The 26213-nt window shown below is 44.5% G+C and overlaps 2 protein-coding genes across 5 annotated transcripts; both read right to left on the minus strand.

Moving 5' to 3' along the window:
* Positions 1–708: 708 nt before the first annotated feature.
* ST6GALNAC6 (ST6 N-acetylgalactosaminide alpha-2,6-sialyltransferase 6) lies at positions 709–10958 on the minus strand. Of its 3 annotated transcripts, none has more exons than XM_087943821.1 (6): positions 10824–10958; positions 7611–7675; positions 5008–5082; positions 3751–4148; positions 3074–3181; positions 709–2987 (listed from the first exon to the last, which is right to left on the minus strand). In XM_087943821.1, exons 2-6 carry the CDS (start codon positions 7623–7625, stop codon positions 2801–2803), a joined length of 783 nt encoding a protein of 260 aa, XP_087799947.1. In that variant the 5' UTR covers positions 7626–7675; positions 10824–10958; the 3' UTR covers positions 709–2800. The 3 variants fall into 3 exon arrangements, with proteins under 3 accessions (XP_087799947.1, XP_087799945.1, XP_087799946.1); XM_087943819.1 differs by having other exon boundaries at positions 5008–5187; XM_087943820.1 differs by lacking the exon at positions 10824–10958 and adding an exon at positions 9477–9571 and having other exon boundaries at positions 5008–5187.
* ST6GALNAC4 (ST6 N-acetylgalactosaminide alpha-2,6-sialyltransferase 4) lies at positions 10857–25118 on the minus strand. Of its 2 annotated transcripts, none has more exons than XM_087943818.1 (6): positions 24819–24974; positions 23327–23391; positions 22315–22500; positions 20783–21195; positions 19186–19293; positions 10857–10994 (listed from the first exon to the last, which is right to left on the minus strand). In XM_087943818.1, exons 2-6 carry the CDS (start codon positions 23336–23338, stop codon positions 10952–10954), a joined length of 762 nt encoding a protein of 253 aa, XP_087799944.1. In that variant the 5' UTR covers positions 23339–23391; positions 24819–24974; the 3' UTR covers positions 10857–10951. The 2 variants fall into 2 exon arrangements, with proteins under 2 accessions (XP_087799944.1, XP_087799943.1); XM_087943817.1 differs by lacking the exon at positions 10857–10994 and adding an exon at positions 16923–18257 and having other exon boundaries at positions 24819–25118.
* Positions 25119–26213: the final 1095 nt, after the last annotated feature.

Below are 26213 nucleotides of genomic sequence, written 5' to 3' on the forward strand. Positions count from 1 at the left end.
CATAGAATAGAATATAGAATAGAATAGAACATAGAATAGAATAGAATATAGAATAGAATATAGAATAGAATTGAATATAGAATAGAATATAGAATAGAATATAGAACAGAATAGAATATAGAATATAGAATAGAATAGACAATAGAATAGACAATAGAATAGAATAGAGAATAGAATAGAATATAGAATATAGATTAGAATATAGAATAGAATATAGAATAGAATAGAATAGAATAGAATATAGAATAGAATATAGAATAGAATAGAGAATAGAAGAGAAGAGAATAGAGAATAGAGAATAGAATATAGAATAGAATAGAATAGAGAATAGAATAGAGAAGAGAAGAGAATAGAGAATAGAGAATAGAATAGAGAATATAGAATAGAAGAATAGAATAGAGAATAGAGAATATAGAATAGAATAGAATAGAATTCTTTATTGGCCAAGTGTGATTGGACACACAGGAATTTGTCTTGGTGTAAATACTCTCAATACTTTCAATATTAAGCTTCTTTCTTCCTTTTTTCTCTCCTTCCTTCCTTCCCTTCCCTATGTTTTCTTCATTCTTTCTTTCCTCTTTCCCTGCTCCTTTCCCCCCTTCTTCTCTTCTAAGTTTAGGTTGGATTTGTTTGTATGACGGTCATTGAACTTCTGCATCTGAAAAAAAAAATCCATATTTAAGAAGAAAAAAAAAAGGGGGAAGACCATTTTAGTCAAGTCAACGTTTAATAAAAGTTTCGCCGTTTAAGATTCATCAAAGGCGTCCAATCGCAACCTTAACAGTTAAGAATGTCCCCGGCCGGTAAAAAGTTCAACCGTCTCAGAACGAACGAAAAGGCAACAGTGCAAAATCCCAAGCAAAAACCTCTTTACCGCCATTGCTTTGGTACCAAATTTTTGAGGAAAGGGGCTCCAGAAAGGAAGAGATGGGGGAAAGCATCCCTTAACCTGGCTGTTCCAGCTGGGGATAATGGGCCTTGCAACCCGACAGGTGGAAGTGAACTGAACTGAGCAAGAGGAATGGAGGGCTGGGTATTGCAAGAGTGGAAGAGACCCCTTGGGTTTCGGAGTCGCGAAGAGCAATTCTTCTATTTGAATTTTGCTAACTGAGGTTTTGTTGGAATCGTGAGGTCTTTGGGGGAAGTTGGCCAATTTGGAGGCCAGGGCTTTTCTGCCAGGCTGAATAAGCTGCCTTGGTGATTGGGTGCCGGGCACCCATCACGGAGCAGGAAAAAAAAGAAAAAAAATCTATTGATTTGGGGAACCCCTTTCCCCTTCGCTGGACCAGAAGCAGGTATGGAACGCCTTCAGAAACTGTTGGGGCTTCCTTTCCTGGGCCCAGGTGGATTGGATGACCACTGGAGGGCCCGTCTCTTCCCTTCTCTGTTCTTTTGTTGTTGTTGTTGTTAATTTTGATTTTTAAAATCTTTTCAGAATAGGAAAAGGAAAAAAAACAGCACACCCACCCCCCACCCCATTTGGCTCTCCTCAATGCTCCAAGATTACAACTCCCATCCTCCCCAGAGGAGAGGCAAGCACCGAGGGAGGTTTTACCCAGTTGACCTCTAAAAAACAAACAAAAAAACCCACATTTTTGGAAGGACTAAAGAAGTTGAGTGAGAGGGGGAAGAGGTGGCTAAACAGATGGGGAGCCCCCCCACCCCCTCCCTCAACTATCATCTTCTCAGATCATGAGTGAGTTGGCTAGGGATGATGGGAGTTAGAGTCCGTAGTTCAGGAGGGCTCCGCCACCAGGATCAAGCCCCCTAAAGTTGAACAAGGTAGCAAAGAAGAACCAGAAAATCTCTCTTGAAGAACTTACCAACCATTAAAGCATCCAACTAGAAGCACCTTGATGGGCTTCCATGCATCTGTCAGCTCACCGGACTTCTAATTTCCCACAATGCCCCAAGGCGCTTGTCTGTGGCATGATGGGAAATTTAATACAGCAGTCCAGGAACCAGAGAGAGAGGAAAAAACATTTCTTGGATGAGCTGCACCTAGAAGTAACTTTGCAAGCAGTTGAGATGGCCTTCCATCCAACTGTGAGCTCAGCGGACTTTTAATTTCCCACAATGCCCCAAGGCACTCCCCTATGGCCTGAATTTAATTTAAATTTTTAAATTAATTTAAATTTAATACAGCAGTCCAGGAACTAGAGAGAGGGGGGGGGATTTTTCTTGGAGAACTTACCAACCACCAAGCATCCAACTAGAAGCAATTTGGATGGCCTTCCATCCAACTGTGACTTCCTCATCGGACTTCTAGTTTCCCACAATGCCCCAAGGTGCTTCTCTGTGGCATGATGGGAAACTTAACACTCAGCAGTCGAGGAACAAGAGAGAGAGAGAGAGAGGAAGAAAAATCTCTCTTGGAGCGCTTAATAATGAGTTGCACCTAGAAGTAACTTTGCAAGGGGTCGATATGGCCTTCCATCCAGGTGTGAGCTCACTGGACTTCTAGTTTCCCACAATGCCCCAAGGGGCTTCTCTGTGGCATGATGGGAAACTTAACACTCAGCAGTCGAGGAACAAGAGAGAGAGAGAGAGAGGAAGAAAAATCTCTCTTGGAGCGCTTAATAATGAGTTGCACCTAGAAGTAACTTTGCAAGGGGTCGATATGGCCTTCCATCCAGCTGTGAGCTCACTGGACTTCTAATTTCCCACAATGCCCCAGGGTGCTTCTCTATGGCATGATGGGAAACTTAATACTCAGCAGTCCAGGACCATTTAGGGTGGGGTAGGGGGGCTCCGCAGGATCCTGGTTTTGGCACTTGTGGGGGGGTGTCTCCTCGTTGCCCTAATTCCACTCGGGGTGCGAGAAAGTGATGTTGTAGAGGTCAGCCCATCTGCCGAAAACCCGTTTCTCGGTGATGAACCGGTGATGATTCCCTTTGTGGCTGCGCTCGTTGTGGATATAAGTGGTGCATTCGTCGGGTCCTTTGGGCTCGTAATAGTGGTAGGGCAGCCGGTGGGGAGGGGTCTTACTGCCAGGAGGAGAAAAGGCAGGTGAGGTCGAGAAGGTGGGCCCCACCCATCCCCAGGCTTGCAAGCCAGGTGAGGGGCTACTTACGTGCAGTAGCTGGGAGGCACCATCCCGTAAACATGGAGCTTGTCGCACAATTCCACCGCAATCACCATGGTAAACCATCCGGTGCTCAGCCAGGACCGCGAAGTCTGCCTGGAGAGGGCAGAGAACAACAGAAAAAGAAAGGAAATGTTTTTCGAGATTTCCAGCAGAAAAAGAAAGAAAGGACTTTATAACTTTTGAAATTTCCATCCCAAAAAATTAAAATAAAAGAGTTTTGAAATGTCCAGCCAAAAAAAAAAGAAAATACTTTTGAAGTTTCCAACAGAAAAAGAAAGAAAATACTTTTGAGATTTCCAGCAGAAAAAGAAAGAAAGAGTTTCTGAAATTTCCAGCAGAAAAAGAAAATAGTTTTGAAATTTCCAGCAGAAAAAAAGAAAGAAAATGTTTTTGAAATGTCCTTTTGGGTCGTGCAACGGCAGAAGAATGAAACACAGGGGCTTTCGCCAATGCGCAATGTGGCTAGTCAGCAGTTTAAGGATGTGTGGACTACACCTCCCAGAATTCATTCATTCATTCATTTATTCATTCATTCATATTCATTCTCTCTCTCTCTCTCTCTCTCTCTCTCTCTCTCTCTCTCTCTCTCGTTCCACAGGTTCTCAGTTTGGGATGCAAAAAAACCCCAAACCCCTACCTTCCTCCCATCCTAATGGACTCACCTGTCCTTGCCTGTCTCTTTCCGGAACAATTCGTCAAACTGTTGCATGCGCTTGGGAGAAACTGCGAAGGCCGTCATGTTGGGAAAACTGAGGCTGACTCGTTCGATGAGTTTGATGATGCTCTTCTGCATCTTGAGTGGGGGCCCCCAGAAAATCAAGATGTTCTCAGGGGTCTTGCTGATGAATTCCTGCGGCCTCTTCAGGACCCGGAAGGCGCTGGAGTGAGCCACGACGCGGAAAGTGGTCTTGTTCCCCACATCCTCCGAGAAGCCCGTGGTGGGCGCGTCATTCATGCGGATGGTGCATTCCGACTGGTCGATGGTTTTGCCCAGTTTGCTGCCCAGGAGGTGACTGGAACTGGTGATGAGGGCACACTCCTTGCAATGCTGACCCAAGGGCTGGGATAGAAAAGCAACTTGGTTGGAGCGACTGGGAGAAGGTGGTTTGGCTTCAGACGATCAGGGAGAAGTAGGGAGAAAGAGACGAGAGAGTGGGGAAAGGAGGAGGAGGAGAAGGAGAAGAGGACGAAGATGAACAGGGGGAAGGAGGAGTTGAAGAAGAGGGGGAGGGAGAAGGAGGAGGAGTAGAAGAGGAAGAGGAAAAGGAAAATGCAGAAGGAGGTGGAGAGGAAGAAGGAGTGGGAGGAAGAATTGGGGAAAGAGAAAAGGGAGGTAAGGAAGAAAGAAGACGGAAGGGGGAAGAGGAATGGTGGGAGGATAGAAAGAAGAAGAGAAAAGGAGAAGGAGAAGAAAGAGGAATGGTAGAAAGGGAGGAAGAGAAAAGGAGGAGAGTGAGAAGGAGAAGATAGAGAAAGAGGAGTCATGAAAAGGGAGAAGGAGGAGGAGTTAAGGGAGGAAGAGGAGGAGGAGAAGAGAAGATGGAGGGAAATGAGAAGAAAGTGGAGGAGGAGATGGAGGGAAACGAGGAGAAGGAGAAGAGAAGGAGAAAGAGAAGGAGGAGGATTTGGCCCTTTGATCCCTTCAAAATCCAGATGTTGGAAGCCCCTTTCGGAAAACTACCCCGTAATACAAAAACCACCATCCTTCCCTGTGGAAACCCAGAACCTGGACAAATTCATCGCGTTTGCATCTTGACACACTTTGCACAGAAAAATCCCTCTGTCTTTGCTAGAACCTGGGACGTGCCTTCAAGCCAATCAGCCCGAGATGGCCCCTTGCCCACGATGGGGAAGGCGGGCAACAACCCCCAGCCCCAAGAGGAGAGACCCCCACCCACCCCAACATCCCTCCCTCTTACCTTCCCTCCGGGAACAGGCAGGTATTCGCCTTTCACCCCCCACTTCTTGAGGCTGGAGGGCAGCGGGGTCTTGGCCTGCAAAGCGGAGTAACGGAGGGCTTCGTTGCGGCTGTTGGAATTGTAAATGATCAGCAGCATAAACAAGGCGAAGAGAATCACCAGGACGATGGCGTGTGGGCTCTGCGGGTGCGGACAGAGAAGCGGGAACAACCCCGCCCCCCCCCAAAAAAAGAAAAGGAAAAGTCACCACCAGGTCATCCTTTGCCATTTTTATTTTGAATGTTGCACGCTGTCCCTTCCGCTTCCTCTTTGCAATTCATTTATTTTGAATTTTGCATGTTTTTCCCCTCCCCTTCCTTTTTGCAATTTTTTTTTATTTTTATCTTTGCACATTTTCCCCTCCGCTTCCTTTTTTGCAATTTATTTATTTTGAATTTTGCACGTTTTTCCCTTCCCCTTCCTTTTTGCAATTTTTTTATTTTTATCTTTGCACATTTTCCCCTCCGCTTCCTTTTTGCAATTTATTTATTTTGAATTTTGCACGTTTTTCCCTTCCCCTTCCTTTTTGCAATTTTTTTTAATTTTTATCTTTCCACATTTCCCCGCTTCCTCTTTGCAATTTATTTATTTTGAATTTTGCATGTTTTCCCCTCCGCTTCCTCTTTGCAATTTATTTATTTTGAATTTTGAACGTTTTCCCCTCCCCTTCTTCTTTGCATTTATTTATTTATTTATTTTGTATTTTGAAGGGACAAAATTCTGCTTTACGATGCAAGCCATCCTGTCTCCCTTTAGCCTCTTCCACCTTCCTCTTAGCCTGAGTGCTTTTTTTTTTGTTTTTTTTTGGCAAACGCTGCTTGGCTTATAAATAAAACATTCTCCCTCTGGCGATACAGCCACACTTTGATGGTAAATCAATGGAAGGTTTGCATTGTTTAACAACAACAACAACAGGACAAAAAGTTTTCATCTTCATCCTGTTGTTTCTTTCCAGAAGGGGTGAAAAAAAATAAAAATAAAATAAAAAGAGGAGGCTGAAATTCACACAAAATTGATCCATCAGCCCTTTCATCCCAAAACTTGGAGGGGGGACCCTATAAGGAGGGGCTTTTTAAAATCCCCATTTCCCTGGATTACAAAACCCATTAAAAAAAAAAGACAGAATAACCCCCCCCCGTTGCTGCCGTGCAGGCCGGAATCAGGCCTGAAAATTTTGCAAAGGCGCAAATATTAAAGAGAATGAAAGCAGAAGGTCAAATTTTGCAGGACAATGGACCCATTTTGTCCTGGGCAGATGGAAATTCCCTCCCCCCACTCTTTATATTCTGGGGAGGGGAGGGGGTGGGGGCTGCTAAAAACCTCACCTTCCAAGAAAGGATGATGGGGGATGGAGTCCTTTGCCCCATTTTGGCCCTGCCAACGCCTTTCAAGTTCGTGGCTCTCTTCTCTCGTTTTGCATTTCGCTCTCGGCTCCGTTCTCCCGCCTCACCCTTCTCTATCCCTCCCCTTTCTGTCTCCTTCCCCAAAGGAGCTGGAGTCCAAGTCCCATCAGCCCCAGCCCTGGGAAGGATTGGCTATTAGGAATCTTCAGGGCCGGATTCAGGGGAAGCAGAAAAAAAAAGGAGTTCACTCAACAGAGGGAACCTGGACTGCTTAACTACCCTGGCCAAAATATTTATTATTATTATTATTATTATTATTATTATTATTATTATTATTATTATTATTATTATTATTAATGACGAGGCAGTCGAGGTGTTTGATCATGATCAACTGATTCATGATGATCTTTATTGGAATCTAATCTTGCATTTATACACATTTTTAGTTATCCTCCAACATTGGTTAACTTTGGTTTCTGCTTGACTTTCGTTATTGTTCAGCATAGTAACTAACACAATTAATGATCTCTAGTCAAAGTCCAACATATGTTTACTTCCTCTCTCTAATCCTCCTTTAGATGAGTAACTTTGTTTGCCTGAGTTGTATTTGCTTGGAAACATTCTTTTCTCTGAGGTTTCCATCCAAGATAAAGACATTCCTGCAATTACAACTCTACAATTATTATTATTATTATTATTATTATTATTATTATTATTATTATTATTATTATTATTATTATGTTGTTGTTTATTGTTTTTGTTATTATTGTTATTGTTATTATTATTATTAGTTATTATTATTATTATTATTATTATTATTATTATTATTATTATTATTATTATTATTATTATTATTTGGCCTGTAGCCAAATAATTAGAATGGGAAACCTTTCTAGTTCATAACAGCTGTTTGGAGCATGGAAGTTTGGCACTCAAATTCGCTAGAACTTCCAATAAACACAGAACAATGTTAGGATATTCTTGGTAAGATCGGAGCAATCTGATTATTATTATTATTTCCAGTCTCAATCGTCGGTCATAAGTCGAAGACAACCTGTAGCCTTCAGCCAGATAAATTTTTTTGCAAACAACGGCGAAGGGAAGAAGAAGAAAGAGAAAGGATTTCTCCCCCCTCCCCAGTTTGCACCATTGTTCCCATTTAAACCGCCCATCCAGGAACAGGTTGGAAGGATCTGAATACCTTCTCACAAAAACTCCTACCTGGTGGTTTTTCATTGTGGTATCCGAAGTTTAGGTGGGAAATTCAGTCACTCTAACCTGAGCACCTGCATTAAAGTCAAAGGCACAAAGTCACCTCAAGAGCTCCAGGGTTGTGTTCAAACCTTATTTCATTCATTCATTCATTCATTCATTCATTCATTCATTCTATCACTCTGACCACTCAAGTTCTCTCTCTCTCTCTCTCTCTCTCCTCTATCAGCTATCATCTATCATCTATGTATCTCTATCATTTATCTACCCATCCATCCATCATCTATCATCTATCATACCAATCTATCTATCTCTATGTCCATCATCTATTTATCCATCTATCCATCCATCCAAAAACCAACTATATCTGTCTGTCTGTCTGTCTCTATGTCTCTATGTCCATCCACTATCTATTTATCCATCTATCCATCCATCCATCCATCCATCCATCCATCCATCCATCCACACACCATCTATATCTATCTATCTATCTATCTATCTATCTATCTATCTATCTATCTATCTATCTATCTATCTATCTATCTATCTATCTATCATTTATCTATCATCTATCTATCTCCTACCTCTCTCTCTCTCTCTCCCTCTCTCTCTCTCCCTCACCACTCCTGTTTATATTTGTCATGGATACCATGACGCATGACCCACAGCAGAACACACCCTGGACTAAGCTCTACGCTGTTAGAGCATGATGTCATGATGTTATGCTCGCTTCCATGACCACAGGCGAACCACAGCAGCAAGTTCAAACATGGAATGATTGCCTCAACCATTTCGGACTCCGCCTCAACATCAAGAAAACTTGAGTACCTAAGAGACTGTCCCCACTTCCGGAATGCTTCAAATCAGTGGAGAAAACCTAAAGATGGTGGACATTTTGGGGTATCTGGGATCCCACCTCCAAGTCAATGGCGACATCAATGGCAAGGTGCGAGCAAGGGTGAAGGCAGCCTGGATGCGTTGACGAGAACTCACCAGGTGTGTTACGGGACAGACAAATGCCACAACCTGTCTTAAATCTAAGATCTACAAGACAACCATCCGCCCTGTTGCACAGTATGGCACTGAATGCTGGGCAGCAACAACAGGGATCCGAAAGCTCTCCCCATGCCATGGAAATGCAAAGGCTCCGTTGGATACCGGACACCCCCCTTCTTGATCACATCACAAATGACACCGTTCGATATAACATTTTGGTGTGGCACCAATTACAGAGAAGATAGGAGAAGGCCAGCTCTGCTAGTATGGACACGTCCAGAGAACAGCACCGCCCACCATGGCCAACGAGAAGTCTACCAACTAGAAGTCAATAGCCGGCAACCTTGAAGGCATCCAAAACAGAGATGGCAAGATACCATCAACAAAGTTATGCAAGCTGTGGGTCTGTGTTGTGGAGACACAGCTGACTGTGTAAAGTGGCATTCAATGATCCAAAAAGCAGACTCTGCACCTGCGGAAATATGCTAGGAAGAAGGAGGAGGAGGATCAGGAGGAGGGGGAGGGGGAGGAGAAGAAGGAGAAGAAGGAGAAGAAGGAGGAGAAGGAGGAGGAGGAGGAGGAGGAGGAGGAGGAGGAGGAGAAGAAGAAGAAGAAGAAGAAGAAGAAGAAGAAGAAGAAGAAGAAGAAGAAGAAGAAGAAGAAGAAGAAGAAGAAGAAGAAGAAGAAGAAGAAGAAGAAGAAGAAGAAGAAGAAGAAGAAGAAGAAGAAATTTTTTGCAAAGGTGCAAATATTAAACAGAATGTATGCAACAGGTTAAACTGTGCAGGAAAATGGACTTGTTTTGTCCTGGAAAGATGGAAATTCCCTCCCCCCACTCTTTATATTCTGGGGAGGGGGGGGGGCTGCTAAAAACCTCACCTTCCAAGACAGGATGATGGGGGCTAGAGTCCTTTGCCCCATTTTGGCCCTGCCAACGCCTTTCAAGTTCATGTCTCTCTTCTCTCGTTTTGCATTTCGCTTTCGACTCTTCTCCTGCCCCGCCCTTCTCTATCCCTCCCCTTTCTGTCTCCCTCCCCAAAGGAGCTGGAGTCCGTCCCATCAGCCCCAGCCCTGGAAAGGATTAGCTATTAGGAATCTTCTGGGAAGGGGGAAGAGGAAGGAGAAGAGGAGGAGGAGGAGGAGAAAATAGATGAAAAGAAGATGGAGGAGAAGGAAGAAGAGAGGATAGATGAGAAAGAGAAGGAGAAAGGAAAGAAGAAGACCAAGTTTGCAATTATTTGATCATCCACATAAGAAGAACTTAAATTTTAAGTTTTATTAAAACTTAATAAACATTTTATTGGACATTTTATTTTGTCCAAGAAGAAAGGAATTCCTTTGAAAGGAATTTTGGCAGGGTATTTTGCATTTATTTACAGGCTGACTGAATACAGATGAGCTTAATCACTCCATAAAACACTGTTCAAGATCCAGTCTTATTTATTTAAACCATTTCTATAGCCATGCCATCTTATAAGCAACCTCTTGGAAGCTCCCAATCTGGCAACCTGAAGCTTCTCCTTGTCTTTCAGTTCTAAATTACATCATCTTAATAAACCTTTCCAGCGAATATTATTTATTGGGCTTTGGGAGTCCCAACTTGAAAAATGGCAGAAAAAGAATTCGGTCAGCCAAGGATGAAGCGTACAGAAGCATCGTTTCGATGCCCAATACCAAGTTACGATTTAAAACTCAGGGAAATCCGAAATACTTTATCCAAAAGTACCTAAAAGTATCTCGACCCAGAAACAGACCATTTTTTTCCCTTCTTGTTTTTTCTGAGGTTCAAATGGAAGCACATCCTTCTGTTTGAAAACCACTCCCAGCCAGCGACTGGAAAAATAGACGAATTTTCCATAAAAGAAAGGAGGGAGGGAAGCATGGGAGAAACCCTTACAGGTCTAGCAAGGGAGGAGAAAATCCAAGGGAGAGAATAATCTTATCTGCTTAGATTAACCTTGTTGTCCCAATTTCTCTATGTAATCTCTGTCTCCTCTCTGTTAAACAAGAAATAAAAGTGCCTTGTTGATAAAGAAAGAAAGAAAGCAACAATATTTCTTTTTTGATTTTAAGTCACAAATAGAAGTGAGGATATTTCCCCCATTTTTCTGCCAAGGCCAAGCTGGGTATGAATTGCAGGGGATTTGGGAATATATTTTATATATTCAAAAGGAAAAAAAATAATCTGGAGGAAAGGAAGGACACCCGATGTCACCCCTCACTTACCATGGCGAGATGTCTCCTTTGAATGAAAGCCGGGGCACAGCTGGCAGGGCCTTTTCCTTCGTGTCGACGGCGCCATTTCTGACTTCCGGACCGATCTTCCATGTGTCTGGATTTTGTTTCTCTTAGCCTCACATCATGGCTGGGGTCCAAAGAGAGAATTTGCAAGCAGGGCTGTGGAATAACCGGGATGCATGTCAGGAGGACCATTAAAAAAGGAGTGCCAGGTTTATAAGCAAAAGGAAGGAAGGAAGGAAGGAAGGAAGGAAGGAAGGAAGGAAGGAAGGAAGGAAGGAAGGAAGGAAGGAAGGAAAGAAAGGGGGGAGGGAGAGAAAGTGAGAGAGGGAGGAAAGGAAGGAAAGAAAGAGAGAGAGAAGGAAAGGAGGAAAAAAGAAAGAAAGAAAGGGAGAGAGGGAAGGAAGGAGAGAGAGAGAGAAAGAAAGGGAGGGAAGGATGCAAAGAAAGGAAGGAAGGAAGAAAAGAAAGAAAGAGGGAGAGAAGGAGGGAAGGAAGGAAAGAAAGAGAGACAGAGAGAAAGAGGGAGGGAAGGAAGGAAAGAAAGAAAAGAAAATAAAGAATAAAGAGGGAGGAAGGGAGGAAGGAAAGAAATAACAGTAACAGAAATTATATAACAGAGTTGAAAGGGACCTTGGAGGTCTTTTAGCGCAACCTCCTGCTCAAACAGGAGACTATACTATTCAGGACAAGAAAGAAAGAAAAAGAGGAAAAAAAAGAGTGAAGGAGAGAAAAAGAGAAAGGAAGCAAGAAAGAAAAGAAAGAAAGGAAGGAAGGAAGGTTGGGTGCGTGGAAGGAAATAGAAATAGTAATAGAAATAGAATAGAAATAAGGAATAGAAATAGAATAGAAATAATAGAAATAGAACTTATAGAAATAGAAATATTACAATCTCTTCTCCCTGCTCAATTGGACTGTAACTGGGGGGTGGGGGAGATCAATCAACCAACCGCTTGACACAGAAAATACTTCCTTTGGCTCAAGAGGAACAAATCACTCAGGCCAAGCTTTCCAACACTCCCCCCCCACACACCTTTTCTGCTGCCAGCATCCATTTTAAGCAAAGCCGCTGGTTCTCGGAAGCGGGGAGAGGGCTGCCCGGCCCCTTCAGCTTTCCAGGAAATGCCCAGGCAGCCCTCACCATCCAAAACGCCAAGCCCCTGCCTGCCTGCCTGCCTGCCCCAAAAGAGCGATCCCAAGATCTGGGCAGCTTCTGTACCCCAATCATTGGGAATCGCCTCCCTTCCTCACCCCAAAACTGGTTCAGTCATGCCATCCACCCAGCTTCCCTCCCTCGCCTTGGCAAACCTGTGCGTGCCCCCTTTTTTTCTTCTGAATTCTGGGCATTGCAAGTGGTGGGGTGTTGAGGGGGGGTTTTGTGTGCATTTTAAAGGCTTTTCCAGCTGCAAATCTTTCCAACTCCTCCACCCATTCCTCTGCACACCGCTCCCAAAACAGGGGATTGACTACCCCGAGACTTCCTGTTCCAACAGGGGGGAGAAAATCAGGTAGATGGATGCCAGGATTCTGGGGTGGGGGTGGGTTTCCCTTCCTGATCCCCCCCACCAAAAAAAATCCAGTCTTCTGGGCAAGGCCCTGGAGGGGTTAACTCACCCGCTGGTCCAGCCACCCAAGTGCCAGGGAGCGGAGGGATTAAAAGGGCAAAGACCAAGCTGGCATTTTTGGGTTGCCTCCGAGCCAGCTCCAAATTCCAGAAAGCAAAAATTGGGGTTGAGGGGGTCTCTCTCTCTCTCTTCTGTCCTTCCCCCCCTCTGCTCCAAAGCTGGACCCCCGTCTTAGGGGCAGTGCATCTCGGAAGGAAGACCGTAGCAAGAGCATCCAGTGAGAAAATCTGGAAGGCAGGAATATTTTCTGGGTCCTAGTGTGCGTCTTTTTTTTTCCCCCTCTCTGCTTTCCCTCTTCTTCTTCTTCTTCCTCCTCCTCCTCCTCCTCCTGCTGTGCCCTGATCCAATTTCAGCAGCTTCCAAAAGGAGAATGCCAAGGACCGGCCTTCCAAGTTGATGGCAGCTGCTGGGGAACGTGCCGAGAAAATGGCCAGCTTGTTCCCAGGGTTTTTGGCTCTCTCTCTCTTTTTTTCTGTTTCTTTTCTGGTTGGACAAAAGGATTTCAGGCTGACGCAGATGGGGATGGATCGATATCAAAGTGTGCCAAGCAGGCGGATCTCAAGCCCTGTTTGCTGAGGTCACAATAATCCACATGTTGTTGTTGTTTTTTTAAACCCAGGAATTCTAAATCTATTCTCTCTCTTTTTTTTTTTTCTGGGGCTGGACAGCTTGTCCATACCTGCCTTGAGCAAACTGGATGGGGATTACTCCACATGCTAAATGTAAGATTTAAAAAAAGGAGACGAAAAGGTATGAAGAACGACTGCAGTTGGGTTGGGTTTGGCTAGTCTAGAGAAAGATGGAGAAGACTTAACCACTTGGAACGGGAGTTTCAGAAATGGGACCCCATAATGCAAATTCTGTTTAAAGAAGGATAACACAATAGCAGCCCTTCCAGTATTTGAGGGGCTGCCCCCAAAGGGGAGGGGGTCATTAATCGGTGGAACAGAAGTTGCCTTCAGAAGTTGTGGGGGCTTCATCACTGAAGGTTTTTAAGAAGCGACTGGACAGCCCCTTGTCTGAAATGGTATAGGGTCTCCTGCTTGAGTAGTGGGCTGGACTAGAAGACCTCCAAGGTCCCTTCCAGCTGTATTTTGATTAATTGATTGAACACACATTATCCCATTTGCTAATACTAAGCAAACATAGAATCGTGGGATGCTTAGTGATGCAAGTCAAGAATAACCTATATTAAACACTGAACTAGGGAAACCATTTGTCTGCAGATGTAAAACCTATTTAGGAAATTTTATTTGCTTCCTATCTCTGGCAATCCTGAACTTTTCAGACTAATTTAGTTGACTTTATTGTCATTGCACCTCGTACAATGAAATTTAAATGCCATCTTCAAGGTACATTATAGCTATCGAAATAAAACACCAACACACATCCTTCGCATTCTATGCAGATACGTTGTGGGAACAGGACAATATATCTTGGATTGACTCAAAATTCTTGGTTCAATTGTCAAATCCCCCTGCAGACAGAGGTAACCACCCACCCAAGGATTGGGAAAAAAAGGGGTGTTTCAGCAGGCAATATCCAAACTACTACGTTTCACCCTAAACTGATCAATATTCTAGTCCTCGTGGTTCATAATAAAAGAGCTGATTCAAGCTGGACTAACAGCCTGTTGCATACATGGGAGGTTTTCTCTTCTGGCTGAAAGACTGAAATCCTTTGGCAGAAAATGGGTTATAAGTAACCCTGTAGAAGTCCTTCGCAACTTCAGATGGTTGTTAAGTGACTCATCGTAAGTTAAGAACTACTGCCTCCTAGGTTATTACAACTACTAGACATTCCTAAAACTGAAACACTGCATTTTCTGGATCTTCTTAAAGGTTCTTCTTGCAAGGCAGAATAACAGAATGGGAAGGATCCTTAGAGGCCTTCTAGTCCAACCCCTGCTCACGCAGGAAACTCCATACTGTTTCAGATAAATGCTTATCCAATCTTTTCTTAAAAACCTCCAGTGTTGGAGCATTTACGAGTTCTGGAGGCAAGTCGTTCCACTGATGAATTGTTCTCACTGCCAGCAAATTTATCTTTAGTTCTAGGTTGCTTCTCTCCTTGAACTAAGGAGAAAATTTCGTGACAGCCAGGGCTGCCACAGAGAGGAAGGGATCAAGCTATTCTCCAAGGCACCCAAAGAAATAATGGATGGAAACTGAACAAGGAGAGATTCAACCTGGAAATAAGGAGGAATTTCCTGACAGAGAGAAAAATCAATCCATGAAACAGAAGTTGCCTTTGGAGGTTGTGGGAGCTTGATCCCAGGAAGCTTTCAAGAAGAGACTGGACTGCCATTTGCTTGGGCAGGGGGTTGGACTAGATGACCTATAAGGTCCCTTCCAACTCTGTTATTCTGAGTAATTAATCAGTGGAACGACTTGCCTTTAGAAGACTGTTGGAAAAAAATTTTTTGGAGACATCTAAAAAGCAGCTTTTTTTTTTCTTGTTCAGAAAGGATTTGGTATATCCTCTCTTCTTCTTTCCAAATTCAGTTGCCATAGAAACCTGGATCACTTCTTGCAGATCTCTGTGCTGGTTAAAATAGGCTTACCAAGGGATAAGACTGGGATTTTTTTTTAGTTAAAAAAAAAAGGAAAGGAAAGGCATTTATAGCCCACACTTGTAAACATGCAGTTTCACACAAAACTATTGTTTAGAAAATTGTCTTGGTTCAAAGACTCGAAGCTGGCTGCTGTTCACAGGTTTGCAAATAGCAGATTTTGTTTTTAGGGATTGACCAAACTACACAATGCTTGCAAATTCCACAAATTTCAAATGCCAAAGGAATGCCTCGTTTTGTCTCTTTTTAACCTCCAACAAAAGATGGTCTGTTCTCATCCCACCGATGCAGCAATTCTGGGCTCACAAGTTTGATTTAAAAACCAGAAACGAGGGAACAAAACATAAATTCCTGCTTGGAAGTAAAATAAAGGAACCTTTAATCTCTTCATCATCGCATTCCCCACCCCCTCCAAAAAAAATTCAGGAGTTTGGGGAGCCCCTGGCAGGTTCCCAAAAATGAGGCCTTAGTCAAGGATGATGGGAGTTGCAGTCCCCTTTCCCCATCAAATCTTTCTTCTGATCCCCTTGCCTGGTTTATTCCGGTGGTGTGACCTGAGTTTTAGCAATTCTTTTAATTCAGTTTTTTATTTCTAGAGAGCTAATGACTCAGAAGTGGTTGATGCCAGTTATAAGGAATATATTTCCAACTGGCAACTATTCAGATTTTGCAAAAAAAAAAAAAGGAAGAGGAGGAGGAATAAGAACTGGCTAATATAATGTGCCCCTTTGGGTCAAATCCAGAAAACTGTAACAAGAAAAAGAGAAATCCTGAGTTTAAAAAGCACTCAGAATGTGAAAATTGTTGCATGCAAACCAGCTAAAGTCCAACCTAACAAAACATAAGCTAGCAAGCCATGGTTTATCTCTGCCCCGTTGAAACTGTCCGAAAAACTGGAATACAAACAGATGTGCACAACAAACCCAGCAAACCTTTGGTGCAAAGGTTTATTGGTTTTGGCACTAATCCACAGATATTGGTGACTGGTGGCAGACAAGAATGGAAGTGGGGGAACTGAGGAAGCCATGTGAGTGGAGAAAGAGTACGGATGAGTGCAAACACAGGCATGCACAGACAGAGGGAAGATTCCCACATATGCCTTGAGTAATCCAGTTTGCAGAAAGGCAAGGGAAAGAAAGAGAAAGAGAGAAAGAGGAAAAGAGAGCAAGAGAGAAAGAAAGAAAAAGAAAGAAAAGAGTCAGCTTGCATTGAGATAGGCAGCACACAAGTTGAATGAATGAATGAGCAAATAATTTAGTAAGAAAGAAAGAAAGAAAGAAAGAAAGAAAGAAAGAAAGAAAGAAAGAAAGAAAGAAAGAAAGAAAGAAAAAAGAAAGAAAGAAAGAAAGAAAGAAAGAAAGAAAGAAAGAAAGAAAGAAAGAAAGAAAGAAAGAAAGAAAGAAAGAGAAAGACAAAGAAGAGAAAGAAAGAAAAGAGAAAAAAAGAGAAAGGAAGGAACGAACCGAGAGAAAGTGGGAAAGAGAAAGGAAAGAAGGAAGAAAAAGAGAGGAAGGAAGGAAAGAAGGAAGGAAGGAAGGAAGGAAGGAAGGAAGAGGGAGGGAGGAGTTGGGAAAGGAAAGAAAGAGTTAAGAGAAAAAGAGAAAGAAGAAATAAAGAAAAGAGAGAGAGAGAGATTCCCAGCTGGTCTCCTTCTTCCCCAAGCCTTAAGTTCAATTTCATGGAACTAAAATTAGAATGAGGGGCAAGAAAGGGGAAAGGGAAGGTAGGAAGGAGGGAGGGAAGGAAGGAAAGAGGAGAGGAAGGACAGGGAAGGGGGGAAGAAAATAAGGAAGGAAGGAGAGGAGATGAAGGGCAGGGAAGGGGGGAAGGAAAGAAGGAAGGAAAGAAGGAAAAAGGGAAGGGGAAAAAGAGGAAAACAAGCAAGAGGCAGAAGAATAAACCAAATTTATTGAAAATTTATTTTTAAGCCACAGTTGAATCTCCACTGAAGGGACTTCAGGATGCTGCTCTAACCCCTGCACACCCCACACCAAATTCTTCCAATTATTCCCACCCCAGTTTTTGCGGCCGCTACCCTCAAAACCATCTGCCACAGACGACCAAACAGGGATGGCCAAACCTGGAGCCAACATGCCCCCGTCACAGCATCCTGCCCCTCCTCCAGGATCAAAATGTGGGTGCTGGGCAACCAAGCAGGGAGAAGCTAGGCTTTGCTCCACGACCAAGTGAGTCACTTACCATCTGCATGGTTTGCTTTACAACCACGGGGACTGGTGGTGGGTGGGAAGAAGCAAGCCCTTTAAGCCCCTGCCTTGCTTAGCCACGGACAGTCCGCTCCCAAATGTGGTCGTAATTGGAGGACGGCCTATCCTGGGAACTCTGGGCTTAGGTGAGGGGTAAAGAGACCATTGGAATGGGGGGTGTCACTATGGAAAAAGCCACCTTAGGCCTCCCTAAGCTGTACAAACCATTGTAAACTGGTTTAGTTAAAGTGCTTGCGCCAACGGAGTAGGGTTTTTTTTTGTTTTTGGACTTTTAAGTACCTGGATTTCCTTTCTCTGGTTCTGCCCCCAGAATTGCAAACCTGGCCAAATTAAAAGCAGGGTAGGAGTGTTCCACATAGGAGGTCATCTCTCTCTCAAAGGCTTTCGTGGGTTGCAAATTTAAAATTTAAAGTTTAAAGGAGGGTTTGCAAACACGCAAAAACATCCACATCCGTTTCTTCTGCATTCAAGCCTCCGGAATCCACCCCAAAACAGGAAGCCTTGAACCCCTGGCCTCCCATTTTCATTAAGAGTAGTTTCCTTTTTCTTTTCTTCTTTTCTGTGTGCAAAAAAAAAATATCACCGCACAAAAAACTAGGCACACAGAGGAAAATTAAAAACAAAACAATTTGCGGTCTCTTGACAGAACGTTAAAAAATAGGGAGCTAAGAGAAGAAGATGCGGTGATATTTTGTTCACGGGGGAACGTCGCTCTCGGTGCAAGAGTTCCAACTTTCTGTAACACTGTAATTTCTGCAGCTTCGCCCTGTGGCAAAAGTTTCCGCCCAGCCAGGCCGCAAAAAGCCCCTTCTACCCATCAGACCACGATGGATGAGTGAAGATAATGTTCCTTTTCTTTGCCCAGCGAGAAAAAATGGCTTTCTCGGTGATGAAACGGTGCCCACCGCGGGCAGCTCGTTCGTGGACCTGGTACATCCGGCATTCGTCCAGTCGCCCCTTCTCAAAATAGTGGTAAGGCACCGGAGGTTGGTTCTTCTCTCTGCCAATCGAAGGAGCCGAGTTTAAACCGCTATATATCTATATATAGACCAGCCTGTTAAGAGCTGACATGCAACACTGCACATTCCACCAAAGTCAGCCTGAAATAACTGGCCATTAATAAAACAAAATGATTGATTGACGCCTCAGAGAGAAAAGTTTTTTGGGGGTGGGGGGTTATCCTTACCCGGGGAAGGCCCAAAGGTGCTTTTTTTCCCCCCAAAAAAGGCAACTGGGCTTTCTTTGTTTTTCCTCGAAGACATTTCGCTTCTCATCCAAGAAGCTTCTTTGCTTCTCATCCAAGAAGCTTCTTTGCTTCTCATCCAAGAAGCTTCTTTGCTTCTCATCCAAGAAGCTTCTTCAGTCAGAACAGAAGAAGCTTCTCGGATGAGAAGCAAAACGTCTTCAAGGAAGAACAAAGTCCAGTTGCTTCTGAAGAACTGAAGAAGATTCTTGGATGAGAAGTGAAACGTCTTCAAGGAAAAACAGAGTCCAGTTGCCTTCTGAAGGACTGAAGAAGCTTCTTGGATGAGAAGTGAAACGTCTTCAAAGAAGAACAAAGTCCAGTTGCCTTTTGAAGAACTGAAGAAGCTTCTTGGATGAGAAGCGAAATGTCTTCCAAGGAAGGTCTGGTTGTCTTTTGAAAAAAGCACCTTTGGGACAAAACATGGCCTGGATGACAGAGAATCTCCAGAGATATTTACCTGGGGAAGAGTTTATCCTTTTGATACAGCCTCCCCCTCTTTGTGTCTTCTGGGTGTTTTGGGGTGGCCTTTTTTGGAGAACATCTCCAAGATGTTCTCCAACTCTCCACCCTGGCCACCAGAGCTCAAAAGCGTAGCCTCCCAAGAGGTAAGGGACACAGTGAAGGATAGTCTCATCTTCTCCTTTTGCTTCCCAGCCCAGAAGACCACCTCCAAATTACTTACTTGCAATGGTTCTCGCTGACCATACCGAAGACAAAAATCTGCTCACACAACTCCATCGCCAAAACCATGGTGAACCAGCCGGTACTGAGAAAGGAACCGGATTTCATCCTGTGGGTCGGAAAGAGAAGATGCTGAGATTTGAGGCAGGAGGAACGCAGATGCGCTGGTTGTTGGGTTTGCCTACGGAGCTAAGCCCTGGTTTGTTTAATCATAGTCAGTGCTGTGATCTGGGCCAATGAAGAAGTGACTGTGGCGTTTATAAAACATAGCAAACTTCCCATTGTGCTTGTACGCCGAGGACTACCTATGTAATCTCTCCGTAGGCAGGGACTGTTTTTCCTTGCACTGCCAGAGCCAAAATTCTGGGGAGGGGGGTCTCCATATACCGAAATCCTTGTCCATAAGATATGATAGCAGTCTTCCAATATTTGAGGGGCTGCCCCAGAGAAGAGGGAGGGTCAAACTATTTTCCAAAGCACCGGAAGGCCAGGCAAGGAATAATGGATGGAAACTGAACAAGGAGAGATTCAACCTGGAAATAAGGAGGAATTTTCTGACAGGGAGAGCAATCAATGGAACAGGAGTTGCCTTCAGAAGTGGTGGGAGCTTCATCCCTGGAGGTTTTGAAGAAGAAACTGGACTGCCATCTGTCAGAAATGGTGTAGGGTTTCCTGCTTGGGCGGGGGGTTGGACTAGATGACCTACAAGGTCCCTTCCAACTCTATTCTAATCGATTGATTCAATCTAGAAATAAGGAGAAATTTACTGACAGGGAGAACAACCGACCCGTGGAACAGAAGTTGTGGGAGCTTCATCGCTGGAAGCTTTCAAGAAGAGACTGGACTGCCACCTGTCAGAAATGGTGTAGGGTCTCCTGCTTGGGTGGAGTGGGGTTGGACTTCTGGAGAAAAAGGAAATGTCTACAATTATGGACAGCTAGGATCTTTAACAGATTAACAGAGTTGGAAGGAATCTTGTAGGTCATCCAATCCAACCCCCCACCCAAACAGGAGACCCTACACCATTTCTGACAAGTGGCAGTCCAGTCTCTTCTTGAAAGTCTCAAGTGATGAAGCTCCCACAACTTCTGAAGGCAACTTGTGTTCCATGGATTGATTGTTCTCACTGTCAGAAAGTTTCTCCTTATTTCCAGGTTGGATCTCTCCTTGGTCAGTTTCCATCCATTATTCCTTGCCTGGCCTTCAGGTGCTTTGGAAGACAGCATGGCCCCCCTCCTCTTTGGGGTAGCCCCTCAAATATTGGAAGACTGCTATCCTGTCTCCCCCGGCCCTTCTCTTCCCTAGACTAGCCAGACCCAGTTCCTGCAACCGTTTATCGTATGTTTTATCCTCCAGTCCCCTCATCATCCTGGTTGCTCTTCTCTGCCCTCTTTCTAGAATCTCAACATCCTTTTTACAGTGTGCTGACCAAAACTGGATGCAGGACTCTAGGTGTGGCCTTACTAAGGAGTCCCAGCTTCCATTCTTGGTGGAAAGGAGAACCTCAACTTCTTCCAAGTTTTCCACCAGGAATGGAAGCTGGGAATTCTATCCAAGGCTTTGCTGCTCCTTCCTTAGCGAGAAGGCCTTCTGCTCACCTGTTTTTCCCCGTCTCCAGTTGGAAGAGCTCGTCGCAGTGGGACATCATTTGCTCGGTGAGGGTGTAGAGGCGCAGAGCCGGATACATCTCCTTGATCTTCGCCAGGGTCCGATAGACCAGCCCGACCTTCTCCCGGTTCATCAGCCGGGGAGGACCCCAAATGATGTAGGTGGTGTCGCAGGATGGCTTGAAGAAGGAGCTCTGGTTGCGTAGCAGCAAAGGGATGCTGGTGTGGGAGACCACCCGGATGGTGCTGCGGCTGCCCACGTCTTCCTCATAGCCCCGGGTGGGGGCCTGGTTCATGCGCAGGACGCATTCCTTGGCGTCGATCTCTTTCCCCGAACGGGAGCCCAGCATCTGCCCGGAACTGGACACCACGGCACATTGGCGGCAGGGCACTTGAGCCAGGGGCTAACCAGGAGAAGAAAGATAAAGAAAAGTAAAGTAAAGTAAAATAGAATAGAATAGACATTGGAATAGAATAGAATAGAATAGAATAGAATAGAATAGAATAGAATAGAATAGAATAGAATAGAATAGAACAGAGAAAGAATGGAATGGAATGGAATAGGAATAGGAATAGAATAGAATAGAAATGCAATGGAATAGGAATGCAATGGAATAGGAATAGGAATGGGATGGAATAGGAATAGGAATAGGAATAGGATAGGATAGGATAGGATAGGATAGGATAGGATAGGATAGGATAGAATAGAATTATTGGCCAAGTGTGATTAGACACATGAGGAATTTTTCTTTGGTGCATATGCTCTCAGTGTACATAAAAAGAAAAAGATACATTCATCAAGAATCATAAGATACAATACTTAGCGATAGACATGTTACTAATAAGCAAATCAAATCATATAGGGAACAAATAAAACAATATAAATTGTAAAGATACAAGCAATGCCGCTATAACCAATGAACTTCAAATTTTGTAGGAAGGAAGGAAGGAAAGAAAGAGGGAACAAAGGATTACTTCTAATATTGAAAAAGAGAAGAAAGAAAATAATGAAAGAGGAACAAAATATATAAAGATTGGATGGATGGATGGAATGATTTCAGCTCCCACAATTCCCCTGGCTGGGGAATTCTGGGAGTTGAAGTCCACACATCTTGAAGTTGCCGAAATTAAGCACCATAATCAATGAACATCACATTTTTTTTTCTGGCTGGATGTTTGCCAAAAAGGCTTTATTGTGATTGGCTGACATGCCACATCAAGCACTCCACCACACAGCCTTTTCAGGCCACCTATTTGTGTAGCTGAACGGTTGCATTAATACCCAGATAAGAGCCCCTGTGTTATCAAAAAGCTTTTCTTATGCATCTGTGTGGCAGTCTCATATTTAAACTGCTCCCCTATGGATCTCCTATCTTGCCAGGAGAAAATTAGCAATGAAGGGCCATTTCAAAATGTATTTATCTTGGGTTTTTTGGGGGGGTTCCTCGAGTTTGGTTGCAAGGGCTTCCTAGCCCATGTTGCATCCAAACTGCCTTTGTTCCTAATCTTGAGGCTGTGCTCACCTTTCCATCTGGAACGCTGATGTAGCCCTCGAAGTGGGCAGTTTTAAAACGCTGTGCCAACCTGTCCTCCTTCCTTTCTTTAGGCTGGCAGCTGAGCCAACACAGGGAACTACAAAGGCGTGGGCACAGCAGGAAGTAAAGGATGCCGCTGACACACAACACAACGAGAGTGAAGAACAGGCGGGACTGCAAGAGAGAAGATGTGTCGATAAAACGTATGGATACCCAGACGCAGGATTCAGCTGAACAGAGATAACAGAATAATAAGAGCTGGAAGGGCCCTTGGAGGTCTTCTAGTCTATCCCCCTGCTCAGGCGGGAAACCCTGTAACGTTTCAGACAAATGGTTGTCTAATCTCTTCTTCAAAACCTTAGTGATGGAGCGTTTGCAATTTCTGGAGGCAAGCTGTTCCAATTGTTAATTGTTCTCACTATTAGGAAATTCCTCCTTAGTTCCAGGTTGCTTCTCTCCTTGATTAGTTTCCACCCATTGCTTCTTGTCCTGCCCTCTGGTGCTTTGGAGAATAGCTTGACTCCCTCTTCTTTGAGGCAGCCCCCTGAGATATTGGCATACTGCTATCATGTCTCCCCTAATCCTTCTATTAGACTAGAATAGAATAACAGAGCTGGAAGAGGACCTTGGAGGTTGTCTAGTCCAACCCGCTGCTTCGGCAGAAAACCCTACACCACTTCAGACAAATGGTTATCCAACCTCTTCTTAAAAACTTCCAATGTTGGAGCATTTACGACTTCTGGAGGCAAGTTGTTCCACTGGTCAATGGTTCTAACTAGCCCTACCCAATTCTTGCAACTGTTCTTCATATGTTTTAGCCTCCAGTCCCCTAATCCTCTTTGTTGCTCTTCTCTGCACTCTTTCTAGAGTCTTAGCATTTTTTTAAAAATTATGTGGTGACCAAAACTACATGCAATATTCCAAGTGTGGTCTTAACAAGGCATTATAGAATAACGGGCCCTGCAGATCTCTGGAAATTTCAGAGCCATTGGATACTTACAAGCACTTGCATCCTTTAAGGAGTTTTCAGCCATGTATCTGGCTTGGATTTCTGGGACAACAGCCCTACAAAGAGACAAACAGGTGAGCGATTCCAGAGGTGACTTCTCCATTGTTTACAGAGATGCTCACTCATCCAGGTGTTGCTTGTCCCAAAACTGCTGTTTTCTAAAAGACAACTGGACTTTCCTGGTTTTTTTGTTTTCTCTTTGAAAACATTTCGCTTCTCATCCAAGAAGCTTCCTCACCTCTAACTGACAGGTGAGGAAACCGAAGGATTTATTTAATGGGAAAAAAACAACAAGAAAGTCCAAGGATAAAGCACCCTTTGGGATGACTTATCCATGCATTCAGCTGAGATCTTAACAGATCAGTATCCTCGAGTCATAACAGGCATCTGAATAAACTATTGACAACATTATGAAATTTCAGCTATTAAAGATTTCAGTGTGCCACCCAAGTCGCCAGAGTTAGGACCTTGTTATATTTTTAAAAAGCAATAAAAGAATGGATCGGTTTTAGCCAAGGGATCTATCACCCACAACCAAATAGGTAAATGGATTAGCAAGAACAAAGAAAGGCAGAGTGTTTGATTTTGCAAGTCTTTGTTCAAAACCAACTTTCTTAGCTGCCTGTAGATTTCATCACAACCCCAGCTCTGTTGTAACTAGGTGACAGTGAGAGAAAACACAAAACTATTCCATCATATTTTCCCCCTCCCCTTACAACTATGCTAGTTTAACATCAACACAACTGAAGATTAATGAAGTCGGGTGGCCAAGGGGGGAATTCCAACTTTGCTCATTCAGGGCCAGGAAACAGGCCACGTTTTTGCTGGTTAAGCCATGATTCCCAGCAAACCCTTCTCTTCCCAGCAGAGGATGCTAAGAGTTGCAAGACATCTGGCAAGCCACAGGGTGCTGTTTTCACAACGTTCTTAAGAGAAGAGCCATGGATTAGCATCCCTCTTCGATTAGGAATAATTTTGTCCCCTTCCCTAACCAAAAAATAAAAATAAAATCCACCTAACAAGGATTTTTAACCGCTTAACCACCCAGAATCCACGCGGATGCGAGAAGTCAGGGCCAGGCGGGCAGAAGAACTAAGAAGGACGCTCTGCACATGCCCCAGAGACTCCTCCGAGGGCCAAAGCGGAGGGGGAAAAGGGGTTTCCTCTCCGCAGGATGCCAGTGGGGAAAAGAGGCTCCTTCCCTCTGCTGGCAAGCCGCCGGGGAGGGAAGGCTGGACCCGATGCCAAGGGAAAGGAGGGCGCCAGGGGGGTGCGCAAAAGGAACCCCGCGGGGTGGAGAGGACGCGGCGGGCAGCCTCTTTTGCCAGCCGAGCGCGCGCCCCAGAGGGACCCGCGAGCGCCAAGGGAAATAAGGCAAGGGGAGGTTGGTGGGGGAGTCGGAGCGGAGGGCGCCTCTCCGCCTTCCTGGGGACTTCCCCCGGCTCCAGGCAGACGGGCCTCGGCTCGCCAAGCAGCCACTTACCAGCTCGGCCAAGGGAACCCGCAAGCATCGCGCGCGCATGGACCACCTCTCCAAACGCGCCCGGCGCTGGAGTGCCCGTTTAATCTCCAGCTGGCCCAGCCGCGACCTCTTTAAGAGCTCTGCAAAGCAGCTCAGGCTCCGCCTCGGACCCCCTCCCCACGCCCCACCCACCGCCGCCACCCCCCCTTTGCCAGTCGGGAGGCGGCTCTGGACTTCACCCCCTCTTCCTTCCTCTCCGCGAGCAAGGTCGAGCTAAAAGACGCGGCGCCAGGGCGCGCCAGGGCAATCGGCTGTCAATGCGCTCTGCGTGCCGGCCTTTTCTTCCGTGGAAGAAAGGGTTGGTTAAGCTCTCATGGCCGGGGAGAGGAGGTTGGGACCAGATTTAAGGACGAGTGGGCAGGAGACAGACAAACCAGGGTTTGTGCAACTGCCAGCCTGCCGCAGAGCGTGGAAAAATAAAAAAACATGGATGGAAAGCAAAGCTGGGCATCAGCTTAAAGGCATCTGCTAAAAAAAAAAAATAAGATGGAAAATATATTTATGCAAAAATGAGAAGTGAGAGGGAAGGGAGCATTGAGAAAATAGAAATATATGCAACAACGGCAAATATAATATTGGGAAGGAGATAATAGAAATGAAGATGAAATTTTGAACGAGTAATGAATTGACGTGAATATATTAAACGGTAATATGTTGAATATAAGAATATAAGATCAAGGAAGATAGAGAGTGATTAAAAATAAAGAGACTGGTATAAAGTTAATCTATGAGAATATATAGAAGAAAATTTGGTAATAGATAGTGATGGGATGTTAGAAAGCTGGGTTTGTGATTGTGGATATGATGCATTTAAAATGTAAAAAGACCTGGAACCACACTGTTCTCTCAAAGATGTATTCAAATAATTTAAAAAAAAAAAACTTTTTTATAAAAAAGAACAAACAAACTTCAAGGCACCGTTCCTAGGGGCCCAGTTCACACAAGACACTAAGCAGGGGTCAGGTAGATATGTTTGTGGTTCAAGATGTGTAAACCCAGATTACATATGCTCTGCCGTGCAATTCCTCTTAATTTTGTTGGCTTAGCTCAGAGCATCTGCAACCTTAAACACTCAAAGAGCCATTTGGACCCGTTTACCACAGAAAATACCGGGAGCCTCAAAACCTGGATGGGCGTGGCCAACTGGACACCACTCCCACCCAGTCACATGACCACCCACCCCACCACGCCCACTCAGATTTTGTGGCTCCCAGTGTTTTCTGTGGGAAATGGGTCTCTCCCTCCCTCTCATTTCTGTTTTTTTTTTGTGTGTGTGTGTTTTACCAGGTGAGGAATGACTGGGGGGGAGGGGCAGGGCCAGCCAATGGTGGGATCACCCAACAGGGAGCCACAGCA

Source organism: Notechis scutatus, chromosome 15, assembly GCF_049901735.1.
Source record: "Notechis scutatus isolate UNSWTSFEM ecotype Mainland chromosome 15, rNotScu1.2, whole genome shotgun sequence".
Classification (NCBI taxonomy): Eukaryota; Metazoa; Chordata; class Lepidosauria; order Squamata; family Elapidae; genus Notechis; species Notechis scutatus.

What these genes read in the sequence shown, in the direction of transcription:
- ST6GALNAC6 (XM_087943819.1), bottom strand. An exon ending in TGCCTGTTCCCGGAGGGAAG is followed by an intron (nt 4,149 to 5,007) that starts GTAAGAGGGAGG and finishes TTTCTATCCCAG; the next exon opens with CCCTTGGGTCAGCATTGCAA. An exon ending in AAAGAGACAGGCAAGGACAG is followed by an intron (nt 3,182 to 3,750) that starts GTGAGTCCATTA and finishes TGCCCTCTCCAG; the next exon opens with GCAGACTTCGCGGTCCTGGC.
- ST6GALNAC4 (XM_087943817.1), bottom strand. An exon ending in CTGGAGACGGGGAAAAACAG is followed by an intron (nt 19,294 to 20,782) that starts GTGAGCAGAAGG and finishes TCCGACCCACAG; the next exon opens with GATGAAATCCGGTTCCTTTC. An exon ending in GTCAGCGAGAACCATTGCAA is followed by an intron (nt 18,258 to 19,185) that starts GTAAGTAATTTG and finishes TTCGATTGGCAG; the next exon opens with AGAGAAGAACCAACCTCCGG.